The sequence below is a fragment of the Carettochelys insculpta genome, chromosome 28, assembly GCF_033958435.1.
Source record: "Carettochelys insculpta isolate YL-2023 chromosome 28, ASM3395843v1, whole genome shotgun sequence".
Taxonomy (NCBI): domain Eukaryota; kingdom Metazoa; phylum Chordata; order Testudines; family Carettochelyidae; genus Carettochelys; species Carettochelys insculpta.
Window position 1 is genome coordinate 8,505,662 of NC_134164.1, and position 16,153 is coordinate 8,521,814.

General features: G+C 42.0%; 1 protein-coding gene across 1 annotated transcript in view; it reads right to left on the reverse strand.

Moving 5' to 3' along the window:
• Window positions 1-16,153, reverse strand: part of MAP3K3 (mitogen-activated protein kinase kinase kinase 3) — a 60,094-nt gene that overhangs the window by 12,903 nt on the left and 31,038 nt on the right. The window contains exons 7-12 of the mRNA XM_074978798.1: window positions 13,243-13,363; window positions 8,523-8,656; window positions 7,302-7,375; window positions 4,990-5,057; window positions 4,615-4,707; window positions 3,408-3,599 (exon numbers count right to left, since the gene is read on the reverse strand). Of these exons, the coding sequence (XP_074834899.1) occupies window positions 3,408-3,599; window positions 4,615-4,707; window positions 4,990-5,057; window positions 7,302-7,375; window positions 8,523-8,656; window positions 13,243-13,363 (682 nt within the window). The remainder of the gene's footprint in view (window positions 1-3,407; window positions 3,600-4,614; window positions 4,708-4,989; window positions 5,058-7,301; window positions 7,376-8,522; window positions 8,657-13,242; window positions 13,364-16,153) is intronic.

Below are 16,153 nucleotides of genomic sequence, written 5' to 3' on the forward strand. Positions count from 1 at the left end.
TTTTTAAACTCTGTTAGAGTCCTGGCCTTCACAGCGTCCTCTGGTAAGGAGTTCCACAGGTTGACTCTGCGCTGTGTGAAGAAAAACTTTCTTTTATTAGTTTTGAACCTGTTACACATTAATTTGATTTGGTGTCCTCTAGTTCTTATATTATGGGAACAAGTAATAACTTTTCTGTATTCAGTGTCTCCACACCAGTCATGATTTTATATGCCTCTATCATATGGCCCCTCAGTCTCCTCTTTCCTAGACTGAAAAGTCCCAGTCTCTCTAGCTTCTCCTCACATGGGACCTGTTCCAAACCCTTAATCATTTTAGTTGCCCTTTTCTGAACCTTTTCTAACTCCAATATATCTTTTTTGAGGTGAGGAGACCACATCTGCACGCAGTACTCAAGATGTGGGCGTACCATAGTTTTATATAGGGGAAGTAAGATATTCCTTGTCTTATTTTCTATCCCTTTTTTAATTATTCCTACCATCCTATCTGCTTTACTGACTGCTGCTGCACACTGCGTGGATGTTTTCAGAGAACTATCCACTATAATTCCAAGATCCTTTCCTGATCTGTTGTAGCTAAATTTGCCCCCATCATATTATATGTATAATTAGGGTTATTTTTCCCAACGTGCATTACCTTACACTTACCCACATTAAATTTCATTTGCCATTTTGCTGCCCAATCACTCAGTCTGCTGAGATCTTTTTGAAGTTCTTCACAGTCTGCTTTGGTTTTGACTATCCTGAACAGTTTGGTGTCATCTGCAAACTTTGCCACCTCACTGCTTACCCTTTTCTCTAGATCACTGACAAATAAGTTGAACAAGATTCGTCCCAGGACTGACCCTTGGGGAACGCCACTAGTTACCCCCTTCCATTGTGAAAATTTACCATTTATTCCTACCCTTTGTTTCCTGTCTTTTAACCCGTTCCCAATCCATGAAAGGATCTTTCCTCCTATCCCATGACCACCTAATTTACATAAGAGCCTTTGGCGAGGGACCGTGTCAAAGGCTTTCTGGAAATCTAAGTATAGTATGTCTACTGGATCCCCCCTGTCCGCATGCTTGTTAACCCCTTCAAAGAACTCTAATAGATAAGTAAGACACGACTTCCCTTTACAGAAACCATGTTGACTTTTGCTCAACAAATCATGTTCCTCTACATGTCTGACAATTTTATTCTTTACTATTGTTTCTACTAATTTGCCCGGTACTGACGTTAGACTTACAAGATAACAAAATACTGTTATAAAATTCCACTTGGAGCATATGTCCCAAGTTGTTTCACTGATCTTAAGACACTTCACTCCCCTGTTGGGGTTCTACTGAGATAAACCCATAGGAATGTAGCAATCATTTCTAGCCACGTTAGTGCTCTATTGATTTGGAATGCAGCATTTCTTCCCCCCCACCTGTCCCAACATCTGCTTGGCAGAAGATGCTATTACTTCAGGGGGAGGGAAGTGAGTATTAAACACCTAATCTTGCAGCAATTGCTCCCTGTTGTCTTGCTAAGATCACTTCTTTCCTGCTGGAAATGACAATAAAGGACAAAATGTTTTGACACCATTTCCAGGGGTCTTAGAATTCTGGCTAGAAGAGTGTTTTGTGAGGGGACAAAGCCTTTGTTCTGTATAAATAGGAAACGCTGATGCGAGATTCCAACAATTGAGCCCAGTTTTCCACTGAACTACATATTTTGCAGTCATTTACACCAGCACAGAATGAGCAACACTACAACAGTGTTTTACCACCACTTTGCATCTAATTACAAAGAAGAATCTGTAAACAAAGCACCTTCCCTTATAAAAAAAGAAAATCCAAGCAGAAAACAACCAGCTGTACAATCTGAGGATGCAAAGAGGCATAAAGAATTGGCTTTGCTATTTGGAGTCAATGCTTTAGAGAGATACCCTTGATAAGATTACACTAAACTATGTTTTATCCTGTATTCGAACAACTGGGATTCTCAATTAACTAGCATTCCGTCCCACCCCAGACATCCCTTTTTTACTCTGGTAGCGTCTGGCTCCTCCACTCTCTCGCCCAGTGCCCGCTGCAAAGAGTGGATCCCAGAGCAGCCTCAGCCCTCAGAGTGGTGCAGTAGCCACCCTCAGAGCAGCTCCCCGCCCAGTGCTCGCTTTTGGCAATGACTCCCCGAGCAGCCATGCAGCAGCAGCTCCCTGAGCGGCTACAGTACATTTGCCAACAGAACAACTCCCCACACAATGCTCACTGTTACAATGGCTCCCCACATGGCACAACCATGCCCAAGCCATGCAAGTGGCTCCCTGCCAAGCCCTACCAACAAGGTAATTGGGCAGCAGTTGAGCAGAAGCCAATTCTTGGTGGGCAGGGAGATGAACTTTGTTGTCTAGCATATTTAAATATCCCAAGGCTGCTGGATATGAAACAGTTTACTGTAATTTGCTTTAAACATTTAGTTTAGTGACTTAAATTTAGCGGCTTAACCTCCAAAGTTGCTTCATAAGATTGTTGTTGCCCTACACATTCCAACACTTTCGCTTCTGTACCTGTTTATGAGGAAAGAACTTGGATAGTTTCATTCTTTAAAAACATTCCCAAAGAAAGCAAGGGCTCCATTAACATGGAAATGGAATCTTACTACCAGGAATCACAAAAATAATTCTTAATTAGTAACATACTGCCATCTGCAAGTCTCATTCTACACAACAGCACCAAGAAATAAAAACAGCTCTTCAAGGACTACATTAAAATCTTAGACATTAACTGAATTCAACTATTCCAGATTTTACCTTGTGGTAGAGCTGTCAATGATTTTTATAGGAAAACCAATTCTTTCACTGTGAGCTTGCACCAAACAGACTACTACTGCTAGTATGGCTTATGGAGAGGGACCTACCATAGTGTAGTTTAGAGGCTGCTGTCAAAGTATTTTTAAATCCACATGTTCCTATTTAGTGACACTAGATCTATTTCAAGCACACCCAGTCACTGAAATTTCTCTTACAGTCAGATCACAATGTGCCAAAATGGGATTTGCTGAACAGTGTGATCAGAACACTGACCAGGAAGCAGAAAAGAAGCCAAATATTCCAAGTTTGGAAATGCTTTCCTAGCTGGACTCTCACTGGCTTCCCCCACTACAAGTGGGAGCTAAAGGCTATCCAGCAGAAGCAGCACCAAGCTCTGAGACCACTCATTTCTAAGCACCAGGACCAATCTATCAGACAAATCAGAGTAGATGGCAATGTTCAAATTCAACCCTAAGGATGAACGGCTTTGGAGTAGTTTGTGCTAGCGAAGCTCCTGGGTAGACGGACACCAACACTAGGTCCACTGAATTAGGCACCTTCTCCCCTCAACCACATTGCCTCACCTCACTCATTGTCCAAGCTTGGCTGCTTTGGCACTTGACACTTACATTTGGTTGGGATGTTCCTTTCCTGCACAGTAAGAGCATTCTCACTGTCAGCACTCCGCAGGCGCCCACGGGGGTCCAGGTACTGCACTGCCAGGCCCAGATTCTCCCCATTGGTGCTCAGGGAGCGGCTTGACGGCACTAGTGTGAATAGGTTTCCTTGTTGCCGCCGTATCCGGGGAAATGTCCTCCGGCCTGAAGATATTCACAATGGGGAAGAGGGAGAGGGGAGAAATAAAGTTAAGTGCTGCCATATAACGTGCACAAATAGAAAAGCACGACCAAAGCCTGAGTCCCGAAGAAAGAGAAACCAGACGTGAAATCCTCCACAGTGCAAGTCAAACATGGAAGCATGCACATTCAGAGCGTAACCTACTTGAACACTGCACGATTTAGCCTAGATCATAACGAAGAGAGATGAGAGGGGGAGTTATTCTATTGCCCTCCCCATGAAGCACAGCTCTGCTGCAGCCTCATTAAGCTCCAAATGGGAACTTACTCTTAAACTAAACCAAAAATTAAAATGCATTAGTGGGCAAACTGCCACAAACAAGTGCCAAGGCTTGCAAAAGGCTACAAAGACTGCAGTAAGAAGGCTGAACGACTGGCTTGCCAGATAACACTCCAGGACTTACAAACACAATACTGCACAACGGCTAATTCATGTGGGTGTGCAGACTATGACTAAATCTCGAAAATTATCCAAGTAGCCAGCAGGTCATCTGACTAACACACTTATTCCTTTAAATCCATTAGTCTCTGAGTAAAATGAAGCTTAAAGACTCCTTAAAGAGAGCTCAGTGAGCTGGATGAGGGACAGCCAGTGCTAAAGATCCACACAATAAAAAATAGAAACCTCTTTAGGTTACAGGCTCCAGCCTGCAGCCTAGGTACTTATTCTTCTTCCCAGGAAGGTACTGGTCAGCAGGGACGACCCCAGAGAAGAAGCAAAGGGTGGTAAGTCTACACCTGTAGAGAAACCTAGTACTACAAATGGCAGTATGCATCCCGAGCTACCATCATGAATACCACTAACTACATGCACAAGGAAGCTGTGTGTGGTGAGACTCTTCAGGTACAGGAGTTAAATTCATGTTCTAGTTGTTAGCTTCCCACAGCCCCCCAAAGACGCTGGTTTACCTCTGGAGCTGCTGCTGCCTCCTTCCCCTCCAAGTTCAATCCAAGAGGAACAGGGCTGCAACATACTCACCATCACTGTAATCTTTGTGTTGCATGGAGACATGGTAGCGTCGAGGGTATGTCCCCCCTTTCACTGCTTTGTCATAGATTTGATTCTCACGATCTGGGAAGAGGTAAGAAGAAGCTGAGAGCTGTCCACAGTGTACACAAGTTCTGTTGGCAGCACATTTCACTACCAGCAGGCTGAACAGGAAAAGGCAATAAATTCATAGCTGCACTGAAAAACTCTAGTTGTATTCAATAAACAGGGGAGCTATCACCAAAAAAACAACCCAAAAATGTAAGGAGTGAGTCTCTAGTGTAGCTAATATGTTATGTACAGGTATTAAAGTCAGAGAGTATTGATCTCTGTAACAGATGCTTTTCATACTGGGTACTGACATACCTGAGAATTCCTGTCTATTGTCGGGGAAGCTTTGCGCTCTAGACATCCGTGATTTCCGAAAAGAAGGGCTATTTAAAAAAGAGCAGAAGCCATTTCAGACAGGCTGCAATAGACAGTGCAATGAATTCAAAGGAAGTTAATTCAGTGCCAGATGGGTAAGTATAGTTCTCAAACCTTTGGTTCAGAAGCAACAGAAGGATAAGACCCTGCACGGCAATGAGATTGATTTCAAAGTGAGTTATTGCATACATTTGTACTGTGAAAGTTAAAACCAATCTTAATCCAAGTTAGCCAGGTTTACACTCCCAGTACGTACCATCATGCATGCAGAGCCACCTTGGGCACCTGGACACTTTGCCTTCTGGGGTACAAAATCTATTACTGGTTTGACACAGTTCTGCTACTGTACAAGTCAGCACGCACTTCTCTATATATAACCCAAAGTAGCCTTCTTGCCAAAGTTAACAGCACCTGTTACTCCCAAAGACGCAGAATTGACTGCACTGAAGAATAGCCCCGTCACTGGCAGCAGTCTAAGTCTCGCACGAAGTTAAGGCGGGTGGTTACACAAAACTAATCCTGGCTACAAAACCAAGCTTTTCACACTCGTTTCTCCTAAACAGGTTTACATGGAGTGACGCTGACCCACCTTTCAGATTCCTTAATAAGATTTCTTACCTAGCCTTCCTAGATCTTGGTGACCCACCACCCCAGCACTCTCAGAAGCAGCCAAGTCCCCCTATTGCCAGCAGGGGAAATTTAAGCAACAGGCAAAAGGGACAGGAATAAATGATACATTTTTTCAAAACAAGGATCTAGTTGTAAAAGGGCTCCCACCATGCTTTTTGTGAAAATTTGCCTATGAATATGCATACATGCAAGATGTTTTAGACAAAATACCTCATGTAACTTATCAATTTTAATGTTACAATCTCCAGAATGTGTATGCCCTATTTTTGTACATGTATCTTTCTTGTATATGTGGCCAGAAATATGAAGTGTGAATCTGTTTTTCTTTCTAGATGTGTTAATGAGGGCCATTACTAATACCCCAGAAACTTAATTGTTCAGTACTCAAACCTATGACCTGTAAATGGTCGTATCTGTCCTATAAGCCCAAACTGTGACTGGTCCTAGAAAGACATGTGACCATGCTATCCAATACTGGAATTCGTCTTGAACCTGGTATGTTTTAATTGGGATGGGGGGTGCTGAACACAGAGTTCCTGCCCTGAGGGAAAGTCTATTTAAGCACTGGGAAGCCACCAGTCTTTTGTCTTCAGCTGTCCATTGAAACTGAGGATACAAAGAACTTTGAAGCAGCTGTAGACCCTGGAAAGAGTAAACATCAACTCTGATTTAAAGCTCTTCACCTGACATAACATCTGTTTGGGGGAAGAATTAGCATATAACAAGTTTCTTAGTGAATTAGAATTAGCTAGTGTTTTTGTTCACTTTAATTTAGTAACTTACTTTGATTTGATTGTTTTTACTTGCAAGCACTTAACTCCTACCTTTTGTACTTGAAAAAACACATTTCTGATTATCATCAAGCCCAGTATAAACAATATGTACCCAAGGGTGGGCCAAAGCAACCACTGTTCACATCTATTTCACTGATAAAACGGGGGAGGACCGTGTGAGCTTACTCTGTGTGAAAGTTTTACACAGAGTAAGATGGATATCTGTGGGGTTTTGGTCCCTTTTGGGGGTTGGTTTCCTGGATGCTGAGCCCTTATAATGGAGTTTCCCCTGGAGCTGAACTGGCTCAGCATCTGTGTTGCTCTGCAGGGGTGTAGTAAATCCTATTCTGTGCCTTGATGAGGGGGAGAAACCAGGGGATCCAGCACAGCAGGACAGAGTGGTGAGCACCAAAGAGCAGGAATGTGGGAGTCAGTGGCATGGGGACACATGGGGACAAGCCCAAGACGACCTCTGTGATCCAACTGACACTAGTGTAATGACCTGGCCCAAAAGTCAGAATTTGTATGTTTTTGTTTCTGAAGTAGTATCTTGTCAAATTTCAGCGTCACGTAGCCAGATACTCTCAGACAGTCTAGACCCCACACAATTTGCATGTTTTGGAAAGTGGTATTTTAAATAAACAAGCCACTTAAGACCCATTCGGTTGGTTTAGGATTTTGCAAGAAAATAATCTTAAAATATATTTAATCCTCTAGAAAGTACATTGGGAAATTATGTAGGAACATGAACCTATTCCTTCAAGCAAACTTATCTGAAGTGCAAAATAAACAGACCTTCACACAATCTCTTCATAATTATAACACATAAGAGCTCTTATCTGTCTGTACCTGTCTCCTGATCTGTCCAAGGACTGACAACTTCCCGATACCGAATTCTCAGCACTGCTTAGAGGGTCCAATATCTGCAAAACAAGGTAATAACACTGCCAATAACAGGCTGGGCTGATGTTCCCACAGACAGCTGCTACAAAGAAGAATGCAGAGGGTCATCACTGCTTGTCCAGAATGAGCGACCAGGACAAGTCCAGAAAGGGCAGAGGCCTATTTATAAAGTAAAACCCTCTTTCATCCCCAAAGGGACTGGTTGAAATTATGGTGCCCATAATACAAGAACTAGAGGACACCAAATTAAATTAACGGGTAGCAGGTTTAAAACTAATAAAAGAAAGTCCTTCTTCACTCAGTGCATAGTTAACCTGTGAAACTCCTTGCCGGAGACTGTGAAGGCTAGGACTATAACAGAATTTAAGAAAGAGCTAGATAAATTCATGGAGGTTAGGTCCATAAAAGGCTATTAGCTAAGGGTAGGAATGGTGTCCCTGGCCTCTGATCGTCAGAGGCTGGAGATGGATGGCAGGAGACAAATCGCTCGATCATTGTCTTCGATCCATCCCCTCTGGGGCACCTGGCACTGGCCACGTCGGCAGACGGGCTACTGGGCTGGATGGACCTGTGGTCTGACCCAGTATGGCTGTTCTTACGGTTGCAGCAGTTCGGCGCTACCATGACAGATAATGGAGTGTCCTGATGTGCACCATATGCCTGTGTTTGCATATTTCCTTTTTTAAATATAGACCTCCATAGATCATAGGGCTGTACCGCCCCACAGCCTTGCCAATGTGAGTGCCATCCCCAGTTCACTTCTGAGGGCCTCAGCTGACTGCAACAACAGCAGAGATTCCATTCTTTAACCAACCTCTCCCCTCACAAGATACACTGTGGTCCTACTACCTAACATGTTTGAGCCTCTGCTCAAAACAGAAAAAAGATCACAGAGCCAGAGGATGGTGATTCTGGGCAATTGTGTTAGGCGTACACATAAGAGGAGCTCACTGATTAGTGATGGGCCTACACAGGGATTGCTCCTGGAAGTTCAGCAGAGGATTTCAAGGCCTGCACTGGAGTGATACATAAATGACACAGGTGCATAGTTTAACTGAACAAGCAACCAGCAGCCGTTCGCTGGTGAATATGCTAGGATGAATGCAGTCCCAGGAGACTGCCAGAAGCACTGGATTTATTTCTCACCCCACACATGTTCATACTCACACACTGTTCGCTGGTCTCTGGGATGAATTCACCCTCACTGTTTATGCTGGTGTAAGAACCCTGGCGAGCAATTCGCTGTTGCCTCTCTGGTACATATCCAGGGGGAGGTGAACTTCGGCCTGTGTTCTGAGAACCTGGAGCACAGACAGAGGGAGATTTATTATCCCAATGCTTACTGAAGAGATTGTGTGAACATTATTAAAGATGAACAAGGAAGTCAGAGATATGGAAATTCTGAAGCATTCAATGGAGAATTCTGATAAGAGCAATTCTGGAGCTAAGTAACAGGTATGCACATAGACTGAGCTCAGAAGTGATACTCAACGCTATGGCTGCATTGGTAACAAGTGAATCATATAACAAACAGGACTGCTGTTTAAATATCATGACCAGGTCACCTGTGAAGCTCCTGATCTCCATCAAAGCACAGCTAACTACCCTGCCTCCTCCTCCTTTTTGGAGACAGATCTCTTGATGCAAGGTGTAACCTCTGATATCTCAGTACTGGCAGGAGAACACACAATGGAGACATTATCTCCTTGCTGTCTGACCAGCTCCCGTCTACATAAAACTCTGCTCTCAGGACAGCCATTATTAATTGCTACATGCAAAATACAATACCATTTAGTTGAGTAGCAGCATTACCCAGGTCTAACTAGTATCAGGTGGACAGGCCATTCCAACACTTAGTATTTTGTAAAACATACATTCTGGGAGACCTGCAGCAATGCTCAGTTGCATTAGGTAACCCCATCCAGAAAGCTTCTCCTTGCCATGTGAGATTGGTACTGCATAAATAACTTGAACACTGAACTGAAAAGATTAATGGGTCAGTCTCAACCAACCTGAATAAGAATGGCTAGAGGAGTAGAGAACAATTTCTCTGGAAAAATTAAGAGCACATTACATTTTCCTTGAAACCTTGAACAGTAAGACACTGTGGTACTTAATGGAAGAGGTTTCTCGTCAAGCAGATGTTTGACTAGAGTGTATGTGCAGTACGCACTGTCTACTGAGGATATCTTTATCCCTAGCATTCTTCCTTCTCTGCATCTCAGAATGTTTCACAAGGGAGGGAACTAGGATACAGACACTTCACTGTTTGGGAAACAGGAAAAGCTAGAAAAGATCCTGACTACTAGAAGACTAGGGTAAGCACTTAACTCCCACTGACTCAAGGAGCTCAGACCAAGATCAAGGTGATTTGCCCAAGGTAAATGAGCCAGAAGCAGAATTGGGAAGATAAGACTCCCAGACTTGTGATCATATATGGTGCTGTCTTTGACCTATGCAATATGCCCAACTACTACTACAACACATGAAAACTGGCAAACGGTTTCCTAATGACATTATTTCATACAACTATTTCTAAGCTGTTTTCCCCAATTTATTACACTTGTGATAGTAAACTGAAATCAAGGCGAGTTCTCTTTGGACAGCTCTGGAATGGAACATACATGCTATGGGACAACTTGGAATGCACTGGGCTTCCAAGCATGTGCAACAATTCACAACTTTTTTAAAAATTACTCCCTGATTTTCCAAGCAGGTCTCCAGGTGTCACATGACACTGGCAGCCAATCAGAGCCAAGATAAACAGGACAGCATGCTCTAGAGGTGGGCGGAGTTGGGTCAGCATGCTTTCACTTTTTCCAATACAATGCCCTGGCTTAATGCAGGGAACCCAAGTCCCACTGGCTTCAGGCCAGTTGCTATTGTGGAAAGGTCACCATCACTGGGCAGGAAAAGGAAGTCGGCTCTAAATCAATGTATATCAAAGGAAGTGAGTGGAAAAAAACACAAGTGCTGCCAGACAGCACTTAGCACCATTTTCAGTTTTGATTTTTGTTTGTATAAAATTTACCTTTACTCCAGAAACCTCAATTGCAAACCCAGCTTCAGGCAAACTGCCTGTTTTATATGGTGGGTGCCTACACAGGCATATTCTGCACAGATAAACCATCACAACAGACCATTGCTCTATATTAGCCTCTCATCTACATCTGCCATTAAAGCAAAGCTTGAAATCCTCCAGGAAACTGGGTTACATTCCCCATCACAAATTAAAGGAGAGGATGGGGGAGGGGAGCCACCATCAAGAGAGCTAGACTGATCTAGAGGCTAAGTACATTCCCACCAGTGACAAAAATGGAGGCTTCTCTACATTTATTTTTTGGCTACAAATGAGGTGCCTTCCTGACACCTCAATGTGGTCTGAAAAGGAAATAAAGTAGAGAATCTATGATGCCAGTAACAGAGAAAAAGGGTTTGTTTTCTAAGATTTTTGGCACTTGATTCTGTCTGTTAAAGAAACACCAGTCTCAAAGAAGCATGGATACGACACTTCCTCCACAGAGCTACAGACTGCTGCCCTAGTTCAAAGCTAGCATGCATTGAAAGAAAAGCCAGAGAAAGCCCTTTTTGTTGATGTTCCAGCTATATATGCTGCACAACACTCTTCAGTCCCCAGATGTTCCGTTAGTTTCTAGTGTCTTATTTCACTAAAACAAATAGTTGCTTTTGTTCAAACACTTCACAAAAGCATTAAAAAATGTCACAGTACCATAGCAGCTAGCCCAGCATTCTCAGTAAGAGTTGTTTTCAACTTCTTCCATGCTGGGGTCCAACCCCCACTTCAAGTGATGGGCAGAGTGGTTGCAAACCTTTTCAATCTTCACAAATCCCAGACTAACAACCCCTGTTCTATTGAAATCTGATTTTTGTTTGCAAAACACTAGTGTTTTGCAAACATTCATCCTAGATTACCCACAATGGTCCCTTCTAGCTTTATAATTTGTGAACCCTGAATCAAGACTGTCCCTATTTGCGCATGGTAAAACTAAGGAATAAGGCATATAGGCAATCAATTTGCCAAAGCCGACAAAGGCCCTCATTAAAGTCAATGATAAAGAATCTGAGGGTTTACAGTGTGTCACAAATTGAATACGAGATGTCAATGCAATGCAGGTGCAAAAAATGCAAATATTCTGGAGTATATTAACAAGAGAGTCATAATTAAGACATGGGAGGTAGTACTTCACTCTACTACACACTGGTGATATATTAGCAGGAGCACAGTACCCAGTGCCAGGCACACTTTACAAAAGATGTCAATAAATTAAGGTGTAGACAAGAACAATAAAAATGAAATAAGGTTTAGAAACATCTGAATTATGAGGAAAGTTTAAAAAACAACATATGTGCATTATGCTATTGAGAAAGAACATGGAGGTAGGACCTGATGTTAACGACAGGGATAAAGATGATGGGTCAACTGTCCTCTGTGTCTACAGAAACGTATGACAAAAAATAATTGGGATAGCTGCTACAAGGAATATTTAGGTTAGACATTGGGAAAACAATCAAAATATAAAGACAGCTAAGCTCCAGGGAAGAGGTGGAAACCTCATCACTGGAGGTTTTTAGAAACAGTCTAGACGAACACCAGTTGGGGATGATCTAGGTACACTCGAGTCTTTTCTTGGTGTTCTGGAATGGATTAAATGACCTCAAGGTCCCTTCCAGCCCTACGTTTTTGGGATTCTACAATTACACATCAATATTTAACACACAAAACAAGCTTATTTATATGTCACATTTATGGATGGCATTTCTGCCCAAACAGCTGCCCAAGAGTGTCTCAGAGTCTGTTTTTTCCCTTTTACACATTAATTTCACAGCTTTTAATAACACTAACAGCTCTTAGTACTTCTCACCCAGCAATTTCAAATATACTTCACTATTTTGCAAGTGAATATTACCGATAAGCAACTCAAACTAGTCAAAACCTTGGCAACTAGAGACCATAAAAATAAGTTTATGCATCCATGGCAGTTCTAGGTTAACATTAAATAGCACAACATAGCTTGCTTGCCTTAATGAACACATGTACAGCTACGGGTCTGGCACAGCAAGAGCATCCTGTGAAGTACTGAGCATCCCAAATCGCAGATGAAATCAATGGAAGTTGACAGTCAACATCTCACAAGAATTAGGCTTTCATTATAGAAGAGGCCTTCAGTACTCTGTTGTGGCTGCCCTACTGCTGAGCGAAATGCAGCTGCTCGGGATTTCATTGCTGAAAAGTGCCTGTCTGCTACAATTAGCAGCCCTGCAAGGATTTTTCAACTGGAACATGAATTCATTAGAATAGCAGCTGTGAATAGCTCACAGAAATGGAATTAAACTGTATTTATTTACTCTAATTTTTTTATTGTTCTGCGTGGAGCAGGCCCTAGCTATACACTGTATTCACCCTTTGCTTGATCATTTGATATTAAAATCATTAGCGGGGATACATGCAGACCGCTGGTCTGATCTGCTATGGCAATTACTATGTTTCTACTAAAGCTTTAATCAGGGTGGCTGATAGATACCAGAACCCAAGATTTATTTCATATTAATTTTGTGGACTAAAATGCCAATCTAAATAAAAAAAAAAGTTTAATGGAGTAAATATGACATTCCAAATCTCTAATCTCAAGGAATCTCTAGGACATCCCCCTTAGCAACTGTTCAACAGATTGCATCAGTATTTCTTACTATTCCATCACAAATATAAGAAGCATTTTTGATAAGGAATTATTTTGCCCTAGGAGTATTCTTAGGGTCAGTCAACAGATATCTCAGTTATCTCCTCTGACAGCATAAACACTAATGCTCAATGGATACACGTGGTTTAGATGATGAAGATGGTTGGGAAGTGGTGAGAAATACTCACTGACAGACAGGTGTCTACTTCTGGGCTCTGACGGTTGGTAGGCTGTGTTCACATCCCCCACGGATTGGGAAGTTTTGATCCTGACTTGTTTTGGAAGCCCTGGATGTGGTGGAGAACTAGTCTGTTGGGAGAGAAGAGAAAGCAGAAATTGAGCTGCCTGGACACATTTTCTGACTTATGAATTTTACTTCTAACAAGAAGGTGCATGAAGGATACTCCTCAAGACTGAAGTCCCGTTCATGCAGAGAGTAGGAACAATACAGTAACAACATGGCAAGCTTCCCAATGACAGGATGAAACAGGGTGGAGAAGGTTCTGACTACCAGAGCATGCTCATTTTCACAATCTGAAATGGAACCCAAGGCTCATCATTCCTCGTGTCAGCCAATATTTAAACCCCACTGACAAAGCGCATGAGGACTATAATACATTGAGCTAGTTCTGGCTGATGAACTTGGCGTTGGGGTGGCTGGATGCTCTTTAATAGGATGTGATATTACAAGCGAAACTGGATGACCTGGAGATCCCTTAAACTTTGTCTTGTGCCCCTCCAGTAACTATAGAGGATGATAACCTACTATTGTTATCAGTTATTCCAGCAGTTCAAGTGCCAGAGGGTAAGGTAGGGATTTAAGGGTTCCAGTTCTGCTGACAAAATATTTTGGCATCAACGTGATTTCACATGGATTTTTTTTTTAAATGACAGAAAACTGCACAAAAATCTACATTAAAATTAGTCACACACACAAACTAGGAAATGTCAAAATTAAGATTGCTCGGGTAACCTTAATCGTCCCCCTTGCACATATATAATTGTAGTCTTTTAATCACGAGCACACAATATATTTTCCACAGTACCTCTAAGTGAGTTCAGGAATAGTTTGAAAAATGATTCAAAATTGTGTTTTATTTTCATTGTTCAGTGGCATCACTCCATGCCCATAGTACACTATTCAAATGGAACTTTAATTTCCCTGTGGTCCTTTCAATAATGCTTATCGCTATAATAGTTGAGCGCTTCATAAATGCTAACTTATTGTCATATCACCAATGTAAAGTGGGAATAGTATTCGTGTTTTATAAATGGGAAAATAAGGCACAGAAAAATTAAGATAAAAAGTGCCCACTAATTTGTTGGGTATTCATTTTGAGACCCCTAGGATTTGATCAATCAGAGCACTTAACATTACACAGCAATGTATATTTTCACTGCCTTCAGTTACAGATGAGTGTGCGGAGTACTTCTGTTGATTAGATTGTAGGGTCTAAAGCTGGGCATGCAAAAAATGAGAACACAATAAAAGTGATCACCTAGGAGAAGTTGGATTAAAGTCCCTTGCTTAGCATCATATAGGAACTCTTCTGGAGAAGCAGTGACTGAATCCAGGTTGTCAAGGAAACAGTCAACTTTATTAAACCTGATATACACCTTCCAATTTCTGCAACGAGTGAGGAAGGGGGTCTTACAAACAATCATCTGTTCTCTGAACAAAGCAAGTCCTGAGGAAAACACCATCATGTGACCTTGGAATTAAGGACAGGTTTGCAATGCCTACGCACAAGGGAGATGGATTACATTTTCACAGGCAACATTTTCAGTGCTTCATTTTACATTAGAAGATGAAGAATGTTGCAGTGTGTAACCAGTACATAAAATCTGATACCACTATTCAGGGAGTTGGGTGGGAAGGACCTCCTGAGGTTCCTTCCAGTTCTAGTATTTTATTATTAAAATAAAGCATCCGAGCCAATGGCTTATTGTGCTGACAGGGTTAAGGCTTGTCTGTTTCACAGTCAATTGTACACAAGGGAGTAATGAGACCAGCATTACATCTGACCACCTTTTACTGCCCTAACCCAACAGATCAGGTACTCAAATTAGCAATAGGGTAAACAGGAGGTGGCCTTTCAGTACAAGACTAAGTGATACTTGAACCCACAACCTTCAAGATTTGTAGTCAAGTATCATAACTACTGAGCCACTGCACCTTATGTTAATATACACAGTATGCAAAACAACAAGTCCTGTGGCACCTTATAGACTAACAGATATTTTGGAGCATAAGCTTTCGTGGACAAAGACCCGCTTCATCAGATATATCTGTTAGTTTATAAGGTGTCACAGGACCTCTTGTTGTTCTCGAAGATGCAGACTAACATGGTTACCTCTCTGATACCTGTCAGTATGCAAAACATTAACAAGTAATGGCTCGAGTTTACCATACGCTTATCCTGAGGTCTTTTTTCAGATCCTAAAACGGTGCAGTTGAACAAAGCATCAGAGGGGTCTGAAGACACATACAGGAGACCGGAAGTGATATAAAGCCCTGCTAAACATCACGACTAGGATTTCCAAAAGCACTCAGGGTTGGCCTAACTCTGCTACCATTGAAATAATGGTAAAACACTGCATTTCAATGGGAAAAGAGTTAAGCCCAGCCAGAGTAGTTTTGGAAATCCCAGAATGTATCTACCCAGCTATTAAAGGAACATGGAGAGCACAGTTTCAGGAGACAGAAAGGACAGCAAGAGTGAAGGCCATGGGTGACTTTTCAACAGGAACAGATAGCCCTACTATAAATGGCACTGACACACCTGACTTAGTTACAGACAGTCAGTTCTCAGATCTTGTAAAGATTTTCTTCTATGGAAGAGAGGCTATACTAGTAAACAGATGCTATTTGTGGTTCTAATTAATTTAATACTGATGGCATATTCTACTATCCTCTGCCTGCTTCATAAAGCCACCTAAGACACTACAGGAATTACCAACATTAATACTTCCAGTGACAGAGGCGCTCTACTTACAGGAAGAGTTTGGGATATTGTTCGTCTAACCTGGTGGATAAGGCTATAGTCTGTGTACCACAGGATTCTCTCAAAAGTTTAGAAAAAATTGGGGCAGATACCC